Below are 16,855 nucleotides of genomic sequence, written 5' to 3'. Positions count from 1 at the left end.
GACACAAGGCAATAAAGGGAAATCAGTCTATAACAATCTTTGTGTATGTTTCCAGATATATACAGCTTGGGAATCTTTGCAATTTGGAAATTGCTTGGAGTAAACAGAATGGTACATAAAGATTTTAAATAATAAAGCTAGCAAGCTACAGAGGAGTCTGTTTGGTTCCAGGATTTTATATGTAGGATTTATAACCCATGCTTTTGCTTTCCTGTCTCTGCAGTGTTAGCATTCTGTTACTGAAAACAAAGAAGGCTCTGCCAGGGCATTACACAAGCAATGAATCACAGAGGAAAAAATGTTTTGCTTTGTAAATTGTTCACTTTTCCATGGTGGATCATTATTTTTTTTTTTAGTGTTGTCTGATAGAATTTGCCACACATGCTTGCATTTACTGTACTCGGTACGATTCTTTCTAGTGTGACTACATAACTGCTAATATTAGTGACTTCAACTAACTTCTTCTTGTGATTCTTAAAAACAAAACCGCAACAGGAACAAAGAACAGAGGGCAAAAATTGAAACAGCTCAGTTCACTCTTGAGGCATGACAGCTTGCTGAGTATATCGGAGGAAGGAAAAGGTGTTGATGTTTTTCAGACAGCTTTGTCCCAGCAGTTCCACATAATTATTTTGTCTGTATTGACAAACTCCCTTTTCTGCCTCCAGTACTCAGATTTTCTGTCACCTTTTGATGTGGTCCTTTTGGGCTGTAGACCGTTTGTAGTCTTTTAGCTAATCCTAAAAATATGAACTTGTTTCTTAAGAATATGCACTTTGTACATCTTTTTAATGACTGTTGGTGAATCTGTGTGTCCAGGCTTCTGCAGAGGAATGATAGCTTGAATGTAAAATTATGCTTGGAGATCATTTCTTTGGCAAGTCGCACACCAGGCGATGTCTTACCACTTTTTTGCAGGATGCAGAAGTACAACCTCACTGTGTTATATAATAAAATTTTGTACCACAGATGCTGCACTGTGCCTCGTACTCTCCTTGGCAAGTATAATCAATATGTTGAATTGTTATATTACAGTATTTGTTAAGAATGAATTTTCAGACATGTGGAAAAAAAATTTAAATAAAATCATATTACTTATTTGCAAATTAAAAAGGTGGATCAGGAACCATAACCAGCTAAAGCAATGCTTAAAGGAAGATCCAAGTAGAATGATCCGTGCAGAAAGACTGGTGGTAATGAAATCCTTGATTTTTCACACAAAAGCAGTGAGTGTGGAGGAGGATGCTATATATGTATGGAATGCACCATTTTAAAGACTGTGTGATTAATCCTGTTACAGGATGTGTTTCTAAAAGAGAAGCAGATCGGTGGGATAAAGCTGTAAGAAAGTATGAGAGCCAAACATAAGCATCTAATCTCAGAGAAAGTCTCCTGTGACAGTACAGTGTAATTCTGTTTAAAATTATGTATACTTCACTGCAAATAACCAGATAATAATTTTAGAATCTGCAAGAAATTAATGCCCCGTCTGTAAATGCCAGTGGAGAAGATGTGTAGCATAAATTAGGGAGTAAGGAAAGTAGAAACTCAGTAATGTCCCTGTCCAGGTATTTTTTGTCCCATCCAATCCAGATTTAGTCCTAAGTGCAGATATGATAAAGGGTAGGTGGGGGGTCATTAGGTCTTCTGGGTGTGCTTTATGCAAGAGGAGAAAATACCAACGAGTCAGGTATGTAACAGCATGTTCCAAAATCCTGATAGTCTGGGCAGCCACCTCCCCAACCTGCTTACCTGGCAATACTCTAGTCAGGAGCTGGGTTGAGTGTGCCACATATCTTCTCATCCCTGTAGTCACATCTGTGGTATAATAGTAATGAGATTGGACTAATCTCACTGATCTGGGCTGAGTTGGACTGGCAATTTAAATGTGAAAGGCTTCATAATCTCCTGCTGATCACAGAAAATTTTCAGCATTTAATTAAGGTCAGAACTAAAGAGATGATGACAACAAAACCTTCTACCTTTACCTCCTTGCCTATAAATGTTAAACCATGACAGGTGAGTTCTTCTGAAATTCCTGGAGCGATGATGACACTTTCGTAAATGCTTTATAGGTTGGTGGAACACTTAGAGCGGTAACAGCCATCTCTAAAATAAACAATGAGAAGGTTTGTGCTCCTTTTCCTCTCCTCTTTCTTGCCCTATACCTGTTTCATCAGTTCAAATGGATGTTTTCTGCAGAGCCACTGCAAAGGTGGCTCAGTGTGACTCTCTTACAGTTCAATAGTTCTTGGTTTTTTGCTTTAAATTAGGAAATTGAAAGCCCACTGAGGATTACAGAGGTGAAAGCAGCTGGTGGGGGGGGGACTGTGCACACCCGTGTCTGTGTTGTGTGGGTGTCGGGGTCGCTTCTGCTTCTTTGTGCAGGAGGGAGAAGGATGAGTGTGAACAGAGAAGTGACACAGCTGCTGCCCGAAGCAGGTTGAAACTGCACCACAGACGGAGAGGAGGTCTGTGGGGAGAGGAAGGAGACAAAGCAGCTGCAAGGGAGTTCCTGTGGCAAGGTGCACTTCACTGGGAGAGAAATCACTAGTAGAGGAAAGCTGAGCAATGGGAAAGTATGAGAGGAGCCTGGGAGAACAGGAGAGCAGCAGAAGGTTGCCAGAGCCCATATATCTGGTGAGCCTTCTCTCACTGTTCTTGGTTGTCTGAAAAGCTTGCCAGCAGGTGAACCTGTAGGCACTGAGCAGCAGCCGCTGCAGGGCAGCATTACAGGGTGCGCAGGTGTGGTCCTGCTGCGGCAGGCTGGAAGACAGTTCAGCTCCTAGTGTGCTCCCTCATCTTCTCCCCAGTGTTAAACAAATTAGTGAGAACCAATACAGAATGGAGGAGGGTATGGTTGATGCGTGGCTGTGGGTGTTTTGTAGTTGACCATTTGCTTTTAAAATTTCTAAATCAGTTGTTGGGGTGAGCAGAATTTGAAAAGTATGGTCAGTACTGTGTTTAGAATAATACCTTGAATGAGATTTTTGTGACTCAGTTGAGTAGAAACATTACTGCAAGACCTTGTAGGACCTAGAGGGGCAGCTTGGCACCATGAAAAGCTATTTGAGGTTCTTGAGAGGCTGCCTCAGAAAACAATGATCTGCTCAATAAGCAAAAATTTGAGGCATACTGACAGTCATCCAGAAGAGCCATTGGTGGGACTTCTGTCTTCCTTCCCTGAAGACCAGCTTAATAAATCCAGTAAATAACTGAGGTTTTGATTAACTCTTTTCTTCTTATTCTGCTGCTGAACATTTTGAATGTGGCTGAAACACAGTCACACAGGTGTCACCTGTGCAGGTTACTCAGGTGAGCAGTAGTGTGGTGTGAGCAGTGGGTGTTTCCTCAGACAAAGAAAGGTTGCATATCTTTCAGAGTAGATGTTTGTTTTCAACTTTGTGGTGGCTATACATCATCCAGTGTTTTCCCCTTCATATTGTGATACATCATCTTGTATTTCATGCTTGAGATGTTGTGAGAGAAGTGAGTGATGTTATGTAACATAAGCAGAGAATTATCTTCTTATGGTCTGAAAGTGACTGTTGGTTTGATAAAGCAGTTGACTAATTAGTAAATTACCCATTGTTGTTTAAAATACTTGCGCTGCAAAATGTAAATGAAAAAAATTTCTCCACTTGTCAGTATGAAAAATGACAATAGCAAAAATAATACATAGGACATCTGCTCTGATTTTTTTAAAATTTAAAATGCATTTAAGGCAGATGTTGCAGAATTTGAATGGAAATTGAAGTAGATGGAAGAACAAAACATAGCTGTTTACCTTTTATGAAGTCTCATTTTTACAGCTAACATTGCTATCAGTATGTGACTCAGTGCCTGTGTTTTTCCGCTGTTTGTATCAGAGTGAACTGAATGTTCTTAAAACTGCTGCTGTCAGGATGACATATAGTTCCAATATTAACAGAAATTAGTGGTGTGTCAGTATTTCGGGGTGTTTTCTGATCTTGTTTCCCTTTGTCCATCCTCTCTTTCCAGGAGAATACATCAAAACATGGAGGCCGCGGTATTTTCTGTTGAAGAATGATGGCACCTTCATTGGCTACAAGGAACGGCCACAGGATGTTGACCAGCGGGAATCACCTTTAAATAACTTCTCAGTAGCTCGTAAGTGTTTTTAGCTGCTCTCTTGTCCAGTTTGGGGGTTGATGTCTTCTTGTAACGTAGCTGATAAGCTGCATCAGAAACATTCAGATCTGCCCAGAGCGATGTATCTAAACACCAAGTGTGTTTATTTGAACTGATAAATTCCACTGTGTTTCTCAGAAGTGATTGTAATGTGAAGGTTTGATGCTCTGCTTAATTTTTTTTTTAAGTTTTCTAGTAAATTGCCGTTTCTGGTTATTGAATGAAATGGGTTTATTTGTTAATATTTTGTATGTATGTTAGTTAGCAAATTGCTTTAAAGTGAAAATTCACCCAGGTGCATGTATCTGGCAGGTAGGTACAGCAGAAGCATTTTTGCCGTCAGATCTGGATTCCAGTGGCATTGACATAGATCAGAGTTATTTAATTGTTAGCATAAAAGAATGCGGAGTGGGCATGTGTTTTAATGAAGCACACTTGGATTTTCTTAATTTTGAACATAAACCCATAGTTCTTCTGTCAAAGCCAACAAAAGGGTTTGGAAATAGTAACATCTCCTAACCTCTGCACTCTCTACTATGCAAATATTTCCGACTTTGCTCAGGTGCTGCAGTACAGGATGTGATAGAAGACTCTGAAGATAATTTCCTTTTCTTGCTCATGTTTTTAACCTTTCGCTGTATACTTCCAGCTTTTATTTTCTCCTGTTCTTAATCTTTCCTGTCTCATGATCTGCCTGTCTCGTTCCACCACTTAAAAATAGATCATTGTGGCACCTGTTATTAACAATGATCTGTTCCATGTTCCTGGTGACTATTAGAAGCAAAGCTCTGCAGAGAGAAGGATAGGGGCTTTTCCTCTTCATTACAAGGTAGCTCAAAATACAGGGGATTCATCTTTGTAGCTGATCATTAAGCAGGTATTTATTTTGAATAAACGCCCTGCTCCTGGAAGAGGGCTGGGCAGCAGTAGGAATTAATGGAAATGTTCATTATTTTTCCTCCAGTAGTAGCATATACCTGTTCTGAGTGATGATGGGAATAAATAATGGACATGCTGTTGCCTGGTGCCTCTGTGCAGGATTCCAAGAGTGCTTTGGGGCTTTTTGTCTCGTCTGAGAGGCAAAATTGTCGTAGTGTTTTCATTTTGGTAATGACATGGTACTTTACTCTTTAGACTGGTATCTTCTTACAGATCAAGAAGGTAAAGTGAAGCAGCAGAAAGCCATTAATTCATAAATTAATTCAGTACTTGGTCTATAGCCAGAGGCTTTTAACAAATGCACTTTCTGGAGGACACTTCCATCCTCTTGCTGCTAACTGCATTACTTGGGCAGCTCAGTGCTAAGGAGTAAAAATGTGTCCATCGCCTTTTCTTTGTCCAAGTTGCCTTTAAAATGGATTAACTTAAATCAGTTTTCACAACAGGAATATGGTGCTTTTTTGGCAAATTGAGCCCATCAGTCTCAGCATTTATAGATAAACAGGTTTGTTACCATGGCATCGGAGCATTGTTGGAGAAGACACAGCGCATGCCTATAGATGAATTACTGTAGTCCCTGTAAGAGGCATGGTGGGCTGGGTGGGAGGATGTTCTAGCAGTGGCTCTTGCCTGGTGAACAGGCAGGCTTTTGCCTGGTGGCAGGTCAGGAAGGCCTTGAAGATTGGACTTCTTGCTAGAAGTGGATTGGGCCCACAGAAACAGCTGTTTCCCCACCAGGATTTAATTTCTCATGTAGGCAGTAGCAGGCAGTGCTGCCAGCACTTCAGTCACTTCTGGGTGCCCTCCACACTTTCACAGACTGACAGAATAGTCTGAGCTGGACAGGACCCACAAAGATCATCGACTCCTGCTCTTCAAGTAAATGGCCCATATGGGGATTGAACCCACAAATTTGGTATCATTAACACCAGGCTCTAACCAGCTGAGCTTATCTCAGGGAACATTTTTGGATGCATTTTGCACCACAGGCTTTCCCTTCAAACCTGATTGCCTGATCCTTTATTTAAGTTAACATGTCAAGTTAGTGTGAATGAATTTGAGCTGCCTGTGAAGGAAGGCTCAGGCCAGTGAACAGGCCTGTAGAAGCCTCCTGCCAGTGAAAGGTGGGGGGAAGTTAGATTAAATATTTTGTAAAAATTAATCCTTCTGTTTTCTTTTCCTCCAAGAGACCATGATAGCCCTGACTTTTTTTGTTAATTAGTGAACCAGATTTTTTTTAATGAGATGGCAGGCTGTCTCTGTCAGTCTGTTCTTTGGAAGTGGTCCCATGTTTCTGATTAAAATCTTTACCCTCTTCTGCTGTTCAAAGCAGAACACTTTTACTTATTTATCTTTGCAAGTAAAAGGAGGGTTTTTTTAAAAGGAGAATTTTATTACTTATAGTGTAAAATTTGTATTGGATGATTTTGTCAGTGCATGAGAAGTGGGAAATAATTAATGAGAAAGCTGTGACAGAAGATAACAACTAATGGTTACCTGTCTTTTCCTTTAACAGGTGTGAAGAAAGTATTAGCAATAGTGTGTGATTTCTATGTGCTTGGCAGTCTCTTCTTTCTCCTGCACTAGACTTTTGCTTTTGGTCTGTGAGGGTTTTGATCATACATTTTTGAAAACTTGTTTCTAAGACCCTCTAGCTAAAGAGAGGCATACTATTTATTTAAAACAATTCTTTCTCCACCTAATTTTCTTTTTAAAATAGCCATATACCAATGCTTGCTCTGTTTAAGGAATTTATTTTCTCTGGAATTAACCTATTGATTTGTTTTAAAAAAAACAACCAAAAAAAAAAACTAATACAAAAGAACCCAAAGTAACACTCATGAAATATGATCCCTGAATGTTTAACTGAAATTTTTGAATGCTGTTTGTGTTTCTTTACTGCTAATAAGGTAGAAGAAATAAAAAAGTCTCTACCTAAAAGTTCTGCTCCAGAGCCTTCAGATGTATAACCAATAGAACCTGAGTTGTAAATCTGTGAGATAAGTAGCCTTCATACCAATTGTAATCTCGGATTATCATGTATGTCTCCCTATTAGATTATAAGCCTTTAAAACCATATAGCTGAGAAAAGCAGTATATTGTGAAAAACCTCATGGAGCTGGAGAAAGAGGCTGTTCCTGTTAGAAAGGGATTATTTCTCCCAGCTGTCAAAAGGAAGATGGACTGTGGTGGTTTTATTGTACTGCTGAAAACGTAATTGCTCAACAATACGAGAGCTCCTTTTGGGACAGGACTGTGTGTCTGCAGTTAAGCATTTTTCAGAGGGCACAGGATGGCCAGATTAGTGGTTGGATTTTTTGTCTGCTGTTACTAAGAGCCACCTTTGTGCAGGTCTGTAACTTGGTGCTCCTGGCCCCTCACTTTTGCCATGCTGAACAGTTCAGAGTTGAATCTAACCAGTGGTGCTAGCAGAAAACAAACACTTAATATTCCTGTTTGTCTTCCAAAAGTTTTATTTCTTCATCATTCTATTTTCCTTATTTACCTTTTTACTTTTTTTTTTCCAGTTTTCTTTTCTCTGTTTCTCTGTACCCTTCCTTAAAGAAACCAAAGCAGGAATAGGAAGGATTCTTCCTTGACATTATTGTTTTAAGTGTGATGTCATTATATAGGGAGCAGAGTGTGACACTTTCATCGAAAGTAATCTGCCTCTTAGCTTAAGTGCTGGGAAAGCAAATATTGTGACATTTTAGAAAGTCACTGGGATAATACTAAGTGTCTTTCAAATACAAAATGGTAATTTACATTTGAATGCCTTGGTGTCTATTCCTGTTAGGAACAATTTCTCTGTCCTACTTACTTTAAAAGACCAAACACCAGGAAAGAATCAAGAGGTATTTTAGAGCAATTTAAATAATTTTTAACAGGCTGCTGTTTATAGTACTTACTCTGTTGCAAATGGGGAATACTTATGTCAGCCTGTTTCACAGGAAAAACTTCCTTCGAAGTGGGTAAACGACCCTCGGCCCCTATTTGAGATTGAATGTTTTTATAGCAAAACCCTCAAACATGCCATAAATCACACCTAATTCTACACAGCGTCTCTATCTGTGCTCTGCTGGAGTGGTCCATATTGCAGTACATGATTAGAGAGGGTGGATTTGGTGCTTCTCTAACTTTTCAGCTTCTGTGAAGAGCACACAGTTGGGTTTGAAAGTAAGAAAAAAAATACTGTTTATTTGCTTTATTGATAAAATTCGTGTGATTGTCATATATGGTGAGAAATAAGTGGTAGTTTCAAACTTCTAGAACTGGTGTGGTACATCACTTTGTTAGAGCAATTTAAAAGTAAAGCCTTCTGTATTTCTTGATATGTGCTGTTATGATTGAGCAGGGTAATTAGACAGCATACTGTTCACTAAACAAAACAATTTTGTTGACATTCTTGAATTATAGTGGTTATTAACTGACAAATCTCTATTATTCATCTTGCTGTATGCCTTAAAGATTGCTGGATCAGCAAACTTAACAAATATCAATGGACAGTGCTGATTTAGGGGAAGAGTGACATTTAATTGCTCCCTGTCTATGGCAGGAAAAGCCTTGTGTGGTTCATCATGCTGAAATTAAATGGTTAAATGTGGAGTTCATGCCTAGTTTAAATATCTATGCAGCTACGTCAGAATGCGACTCTAAAGTGTTTTTAAAATCTAAGCAAAATCTCTCTATTTATTTTTTATCATGCTGTGCTTCAGGATAAGTATGGGAGAGCAGCTCTGGATTAGCACAAGGTTAGGAAATAGCCTGATGTTCTTAGAGTCTTCAGCCAGATTCAGTGTCTTAGGGCTGCATTGTGCAGGCTCCTAGAGGACAACCCTAGCCTTAATCTAATCATGTTAAGCAGATAAAAATGGGAGGCAGAACAAACAAACAACAAAAAGAGAAAGGCAGCTAAATGGAGGTGGGAGGTCTGGGAGCAGGAACGAGATCTTTGGAGCAGAATTTATCAGCACCAGGCCCACGGGGCTGTGCCAGCCCAGGCAGTTGTGTTTGGCTTTCCTTGCCGTTGTGTGAGAGGAGAGAGGTGGCTGGAAGGCCAGATCCAGCACGGCTGCATCGCTGCGCGGAAGTTGTTTAATCTGAATGAAGGAGTGTCATTTATTGCGTTAAAGCCTTTGCATGACTCACTAATAAACTTTCTCTTATCTAATTGGAGTGCTTTAGTAGGACGCAGCGTAACCTCAGCATGCTATTAAAGAAAAATTATATTTTCTTCTCAAGAAAAATGCAGTTACTAATTGAAAAGCTTATAATTCCAGCAGCAAATGAGGCATGAAATATATTGCCAAAAATACAGCGCCCAAAAACACTGGCAGTAAATATTTTATCTTGGTGCTAATTAAGAGCTTGAACTTAAAACTGAGCATTCTAAATTTACACAATAATGAAATTAACCTAATGGCACCAGTGTAGCCTTAGTAACGTGTACTGTTATTCTGGTGGATTCTCCACTTGCATGTTGCTGATGGTGGAGGAAGTTCATAGCTCTAGCAGTGAACAGAATTTTCTTCTTGTCTTCATTCTGCCTTTTTATTTATTTAGAAGTCAATTTAGAAACTGAAGACCAAATAACAGCAAGCTTGTGGTTTCATTAACTGCAAGGAAAAGAGTTTAATGCAAGAAAAAAACTTGTGCAATTATTTATTTTTCCCCTGCTCACTTGGTTTCTTAATTTTACTTTTCTCTAGCAGGATCTGTTTAATTAATTAGCTTTTCTATTAATGTTTATCTAAAAAATGTGGTGGTTTGGCTCCTGTAGTTATTTCATTGGTTTTCATTGGTTTTTCAGATCTCTGTTAGTAGCGCTAAAGTGTACCCTTTATCAGGAGCATTTGCTGGCCCAAATTTGAAGGATAAACATTTGTAACATCCTGAGAATCTTAAAGTAGTAGATGTGATTTAAAAATAAACAGAAATTACACTCATCTCTCAACAGAACGTTTTGACGAAGGAAGTGGTGGCTTAGCATGTAGCTGTACTTCTGTAGCCTTTTTAGGCTGTGCTTGAGCCCTGGCAGTGATGGAAGCCGCTCACTGCGTGTCCGTGCAGCATCTGACTGCGGCGGCTCTCCCAAAGGCTTTTGGAACGGGGTCTTCTCAGGGGGTGCCTTTGCAGTTTAATGTTCCCTCTAGTGTTTGAGGACTGGAAATGCTGAGTCTGATCTTCATCAGGTTGCTGCCAAATGATCAGACGTTCTCTTGCAGCTCCCTGGAACCCATGGACGGGGTTTCATGCGGGAAAGTCAATAGGAGGGAGTGTGGGGGCTTGACTTCACTTTTGGTATATGTAATTGCTGCATTTTCAAATGACTTTGGCCATGTGCTGTGTTCTGGATGACCTCTAGAGTATGGGATCTGAGTCTGAATGGCTTCTCTGTTATCACATCACATTTCTGCTTACCTCTCTGGACAGACCAAATGTGGAGCCTTTCAAAGCAGAATTTGATTTCAGAGCTGCTTAGATGGCTATCTCCCAAGCTATTTATTGGTTTCATCAACACAGTAAATTGTCTCAAGTCTCCTAAAGAAGTACTTACAGAGATTTCTGTGGCTGATTAATTGCAACAGTTTGCTAGATAAGAATAAAGACAAATGATTATTTAAACCTGCTTATGTACCATGACTCTTTCTTCCTTGATTGTGGTAGAGTGCCAGCTGATGAAGACAGAGCGACCTAAACCAAACACATTTATCATTAGATGCCTCCAGTGGACCACAGTAATTGAAAGAACATTTCATGTGGAGACTCCAGAGGAGCGGTATGTTTCATTCATATTTAATGCATAAACTCCTTGCAAAAGCAGATGCAAGTGTTCAGCATTAATAGTAAGTCCTCTGCTGAAGCTCTTATTTATCAGATGATGTACATCTGGACTGAAAAGTGACAAATAATTTTTGAGTGCCTCAGTTTTAGTGTGTTTCCTAGTATAAAAGCGATCCTAAAGGGGGATTTCAGAGAATGGATTTTGAGCAGTGTTTGTAAATGAATTGTTGCTAGGTTGGGTATCCAAAACGGACAGGTGCAGGTGTGTACCAGCATACAGGTAGTTATTTCTGGAAATGTAAGGTTCATTTCTCACTGGAAATGTTGTGGTATGTAAAATGAAGGGTTTCTGACCTGGGAGTTTCTGGAAAGATGAGCACAAGTGAAATATTCAGGCAGAGTAGAGTTGTATCAAAATAGTGACCTTTTAAAATCTATTTAGACACCCTATTTCTAAAGGAAAAGTTAGTTGTATCATTGCTGATTGCTAATGTTTTATGCAAATTAGATAATAAAGGTGATAGTTATCTGCTGCAGGTGCAGATTTCTGTTTCATCTTTCAGGAAACAGAGCTAAGAGCTACATCCTGTGCTCTCATCATTGGAGAATTGATCTCTTACCTCCAGAGAGAACAGTTTTACAGCTCAGCTATAATACAACTACTGAGTATTTAAATATTTACTTGCTCTTCAGAAACTGAACTTAAATTATTCCGGTATCATTGCCCTAGGGGAGTGGGTATCTTAAAACCCTGGTCCTCCCTAGATATGATACTAGCATATGTTTATTTTGAAGACCATTAAATTCTACTCAGTATTACTCACTTATTTCTTTCATAGCCTTTGCATGCACTTTGCATGCTCTTTATTAGTGCTTTTGATTCTGTTACAATGATCAGAAAAAGGTTAAGTCAAATTAAGAAAAAGAAAAAGAAACTGGTCCTTGTTTCTTTTAGGAACTTCGTGGTCAGTGACCCTAAAGGGAGTGAATAGCAGTTTCCACTTGGGGGAAGATTGTATTTCAGTCTTGTTTTGTTCCCTCCTAGCCAATTAAGTCAGCTTTGTGACACTTCAGGGCTCAGAGTGTTAGTCACCTCTGTTGTGTACTCTTGAGACATAAAAGCTGAGGGTGAAATTCTGTTCTGTCAGAAATCAAAGGTACTCACTTCAGGAGGGCTGAGATCTCAACCAAGTCAGTAACAAAAGAGATACGAAGGTCAATATGCATTTAGCTTTCTATATGCCTTTAGAACCAATGTTTGTTTTTTTGAAAGAAATAGAGAAAAGTGCAGAAGAAGAAGTTTTTTGTAGTAATCTTGAATATAAAAATATGACTAGTAAATAAGGGGATGTGTTAGTGATGGTGAATAGAACAGTGTATGCTGTGAGTATAGGCAGAATATTCTGAATATTTGGCATTACCTTGCTGCCCCAGACAGGACAGGATGAATCATGCACAATTCAAGCAAAATCCAAAACAAAAAATGCACAAGGCAGGAAGGACCTTATGTGGTGCAGTTTTTATTAAAATTTTATGTTGGATACTTTTTCCCATGGACTTTGCTTCCTTTGGGGAATGATCTGCCTCTTGTATCCATTATAAATGGAAATTCACATGTTCAGATACGATTTTTTAAAAAAAAAAACAACTTCATAGGACCAGTGAAAAATCAGACATTGATAAGGATGGCACGGCTGTACTGCAGATTGTGCACAGAGTTGTTCAGGGTTGGCTGTTGCTGATCCTGCTGCAGCAGCAAAATATTTTACCTGGGATGTCCTTAGGAGAAGAATTTAACCAGTCCCTAGAAAATACCAAGTAAACCTATTCCCTGCATACACAAAAGACAGTAAACATGTTAAGTTTAGGTAGTCTACTGGATGTGTCTTCAGCCCCTGAGTGTGTCTTTAAAGCCTGTCCTGAGACCCTGGAAGCCCTTATGAGTTGTATTCTTTATGTTCAGTAAATTTGCAGTGAAATTGAGTGAAGGCCAAGGACTTTCACTTCAGTAGCTTCCAAAGGTGTGAAATCTCCCAAAGGACACTGGAGTGGAAGTGGTCTCCATGGGAGTTTAAGGGGTCACTTTTAGGTTGCTGAAACAGCTGTGGAAACTGTTGTAATCAAGACCTGTGCCTAAGATGAAATGTCACTGCTTTTGCTGATATTCTTCTGAAGTTTACACAGCAATTGCTGTACTAATGTCATCATCTTTACAACAGAAGAATAACCTAAGTGTTCTGAGCTTTAATACCTTCTCCAAGAACATCCCTTGCCACTACAGCCACTAAAATTCAGGATACGTGTGTGAAGAGGTATCATAGTGCACCTAGGAGTTGTATGTGTGTTTCAATGCACCACAGAAATGTAGAAGCTGACTTCAATTGCTTTTGTGCTTCATGTAAGCCTTTTGCTTTTTGTTTTTGGCAAGTCTGTTTTGGTTATGTAAATCTCTGTATCACCAGGTTATATCCTGAGCTGTTAACTGAATGCCCATTAGAAATTCTGTTATCCAAAAAGCCTTGTATGATGTCCAGACTGGGAGGACTTCATTTGTCTCTTGTTTCTAGTATGAGTAATAAAGATTTTAAAAATGCATTTTTACAGTGCTTGGAAATGCACATAATTCATCATATCTTCCATTGATTCATCAGAGAGTATTAGTGGCTCCGTATTCCTTGGTGATCCTTGCCATGGCAGGTGGTAATGTAAAGCGACAAGTAATTAATGTTTTTGCCTATATTTTACCAGGGAAGAATGGACAAAAGCCATCCAGACAGTTGCAGACAGCCTCAAGAAACAAGAGGAAGAGATGATGGATTTTAGATCTGGCTCTCCTAGTGATAATTCAGGTGCCGAAGAAATGGAGGTTTCTATGACAAAGCCAAAACACAAAGTGGTAAGTGGGCATAGCAGGGATGACTGGTTTTTAGGTCTTCTCAAACCTAGACAAGAAATAGCCATCAAGCCATGTCTGTTGCCCTGTCAATGACATGATTTGCTGTAGATGCAGCTTCTGGAAGAAACAATTGCCTCAGCAGAGCAGAACCTGAGTCTGCCAGAATTCTGAGTTCATGTGTCCTTAATGGGTGGCTTTCAAGGCCAGCCCAGGTCTGGGTTTCGTTTGCCTGTTTTCCTGTGATACAGAGCCTGAAGCCAAAGCTCCGACTGGACCTTGTGACTCTAAACCCCTTGTAGGTTGGTGCAAATGTATTCTGGTGGATTTGCAGGATTTAGGGTGGGTCTGTGGATTTAATTGCTGTGGATTAAGGGTTTAGGCTAACTCCAGCCAGCCACTGCAGTGTCTGTCCATAGTGCTCCTACAACTTGGGGTTTTGCATTAGGCACTGCGTAGTCTGAATGCAGAGGGCCAGCTAAGGAATGGCCTTCCATGACATGAGTATGTGCCAGAGGAGATCTTTGCCCTGTTGAGGCTTTTTAAGCATCTGTCTTCAACTTCCCTTTATTTCTTTCTACCCCAGTGTGCTCTTCTCTTCATACTTCTGTTTTCCAAAGTGTCTCCACCTGTTCCTGCAAATGGGAATTGATAGAACATTTCCCCATGTGAATGCATTGTCTGTGGAATTTAGGTCGGCACTTCTTGTGTCTTAACTCAGCATTGTCATCTTCACCCATTTTCATAAGCTTGTTTCAGTTTTGTGAAAACTGATGAAGTTTTTCTGTAAAAAGATAACCATCCACCATTCACTAGCCATTCACTAAGAGAATGTCAGTGCTTTCAGAGTCATGTGGGTGGCTATTTTCATGTCACTCTGAGTCAGAGTTTGCCACTAGGCTTCTGGGTCTTTGGCTGAACAGATCCTGCTCTTACTGAGCAGTCCTTCCTAGAAATGCAAGAACCACCCCATTCCTCAAATGGATACAGTCTTCTGAAACAGCGACTGTCTCTTCCTGGACATGTTAGTGGGGTTAACAAAAATGAATATTGAGGTCCTGGCATCAACTGCATTGAACAGTTTAGCAGAAAATCTCCTCAGCCAGCTCTAGGGAAGAATATGGAAAAGTTTGCTGTTGGGGACATCTTAAATTTTTCCCAGACTGAGGCTGCAGCAGCCTTTGGTTGTCTAAGTCCTATTGTTGCCATGTTGGCAGTGGTCGTTGATCTGATGGTACAGTCTCTGCTCAGCCTCTGATTCCTCCAGTGTTTTTCCTCATGGTGAAACAAATAAGAGCAAATGGCTGCTGCGAGGCAGTGTCAGAGACTGGAAAGATGTCTCAAGACATTTTGGGTGCATGTGTGTGGGGTAAGGGGACAGTTGGGCCTTGCCCTGGTGAGAGTGAGCTGCCCCACACCCCCTAGAGCTGTATCCCAGCCCAGCAGAGCTGCCAGTCAGTGGCACACCAGAGGCAGTGCTCCATTCTCCCCATACCCAGCTCCTGGGTGACCAAATGAGCACATGTCCCACCTGGAGGAATGGCCCATGAAGGCCAAAGGGTTATTTAGGGCTGAACACAAGGCCATCACCTTGTCTAGACGCTACCTCTTCTTGGAGTTTCTATCTGAACAGGGCTGGAATTCAGAAATTGGTAGCTGTATGTGTGCTTTTCTATATATTTTCTGTCTTTTTCTCCTCATTCCCTCTCATTGGAATATTTTGAGTAACTTCCCATTGAATGGATTTAAAGTTTGTTAAGTTGAATGGTCCAGGTTAATGCTGTGAGAAGTGTTTTATGTTGATTGGATGTTGTAGTAAAGCTTTAGCCAAAGTTGCCTGATGGTTCTAAAGTTTGCCAGTCATCTTGTGTGTTGTTTCTACCTCATGAGAATATCTGATTGGTATTTCTCCCATGTGTCCAACTCAGAGTGCATGGACTACTGGAAGGCCCTTTCAAAAGTCCCATTGAGCGAGCAGATAGAGACTTTACAGGGGGGAGTCATTTTGTCTCTGGTTTTTGGTGCTGTTCAATAAGCACAAGAAAAGTGGCCTCCTAGAGAAGTGGAGAACATCAGAAAAAAGGTGTGGGTTTAATCCCTGGAATCAGAGCAGCGTGTGCCTTTTAATGAATGTCTGCACTGGCCAAGAGGTCAGAATGTCTATGGATTAATATGTTCAGTGTTACTTGTACAGTTGAGTGTTGAGTCATGCAAAAGAGCGTTCAGTTAATTGAAAGCTTATGGTTTTCTGTAAATAGTTTGATTGATTGTCTTTGGGAGTGCACTGACATTCATTTTTGTGGAAGAATCATTTCTGCTCCTGAATTCTACTAAACAAAAGGATTAAAAAACCCGCATATGTGACATATGCAATGCATTCTCACGTGAATGAGAAATTCTGGTCTGAGAATAATACACTTCTTGTTAGATCATGTAATTCAGTTCTTCTTTATCTGTATCGTTAACAGACCATGAATGAGTTTGAATACCTTAAGCTACTGGGAAAAGGCACTTTTGGAAAGGTCATTTTAGTTAAAGAAAAAGCAACTGGACGGTATTACGCTATGAAAATCCTGAAGAAGGAAGTTATTGTAGCAAAGGTGAGTAGATGGGAAACTTCATCCTTGATACAGCTTTTGTCAAAGTCATGGGAAGGATTCTTGGAGTAGTTGTAAATAATTGTTTTATTAGTGTTTGAAATGGACCCCTGGTCTGGGGAATCACTCTGCTGATTTCCTTCTGCTTGTGTTTCAGGATGAAGTAGCACACACGCTGACAGAAAACCGGGTTTTACAGAACTCTCGGCACCCGTTCCTAACAGTAAGCATTTCTGCCTCTTCAGAGTGTAACTTGACATCAGCACCACCACCAATGCTTTCCTTACTTTTTGTTACTTATATAATGCATCTGAGATGTGTGTTTTCAGAGTGGCTGTGTAGTTTTATATCCTTCCATTTTTGTGATGCCCAAATGAAAATACTTCTTCAAGTTTCCTGATTCTTGCAGAGCAGGTCCTCAGCACCTCTTGAAGACATGGTTTCAGGGAGTGGTTTTACATTAGGGCTCACCCATTTAATGACTTGATAC

The 16,855-nt window shown here is 40.1% G+C and overlaps 1 protein-coding gene across 1 annotated transcript in view; it reads left to right on the top strand.

The window, feature by feature from the left end:
* The window catches only part of AKT1 (AKT serine/threonine kinase 1), a 72,690-nt gene that overhangs the window by 33,552 nt on the left and 22,283 nt on the right, over positions 1-16,855 (top strand). The window contains exons 3-7 of the mRNA XM_005520078.3: positions 4,003-4,131; positions 10,759-10,870; positions 13,624-13,771; positions 16,237-16,368; positions 16,523-16,588. Of these exons, the coding sequence (XP_005520135.1) occupies positions 4,003-4,131; positions 10,759-10,870; positions 13,624-13,771; positions 16,237-16,368; positions 16,523-16,588 (587 nt within the window). The remainder of the gene's footprint in view (positions 1-4,002; positions 4,132-10,758; positions 10,871-13,623; positions 13,772-16,236; positions 16,369-16,522; positions 16,589-16,855) is intronic.

This window comes from Pseudopodoces humilis, chromosome 7, assembly GCF_049639895.1.
Source record: "Pseudopodoces humilis isolate 2021_Gansu_Grassland_sample_001 chromosome 7, ASM4963989v1, whole genome shotgun sequence".
In the NCBI taxonomy this organism is placed as follows: Eukaryota; Metazoa; Chordata; class Aves; order Passeriformes; family Paridae; genus Pseudopodoces; species Pseudopodoces humilis.
This window is presented reverse-complemented; position numbering and strand designations above follow the sequence as displayed.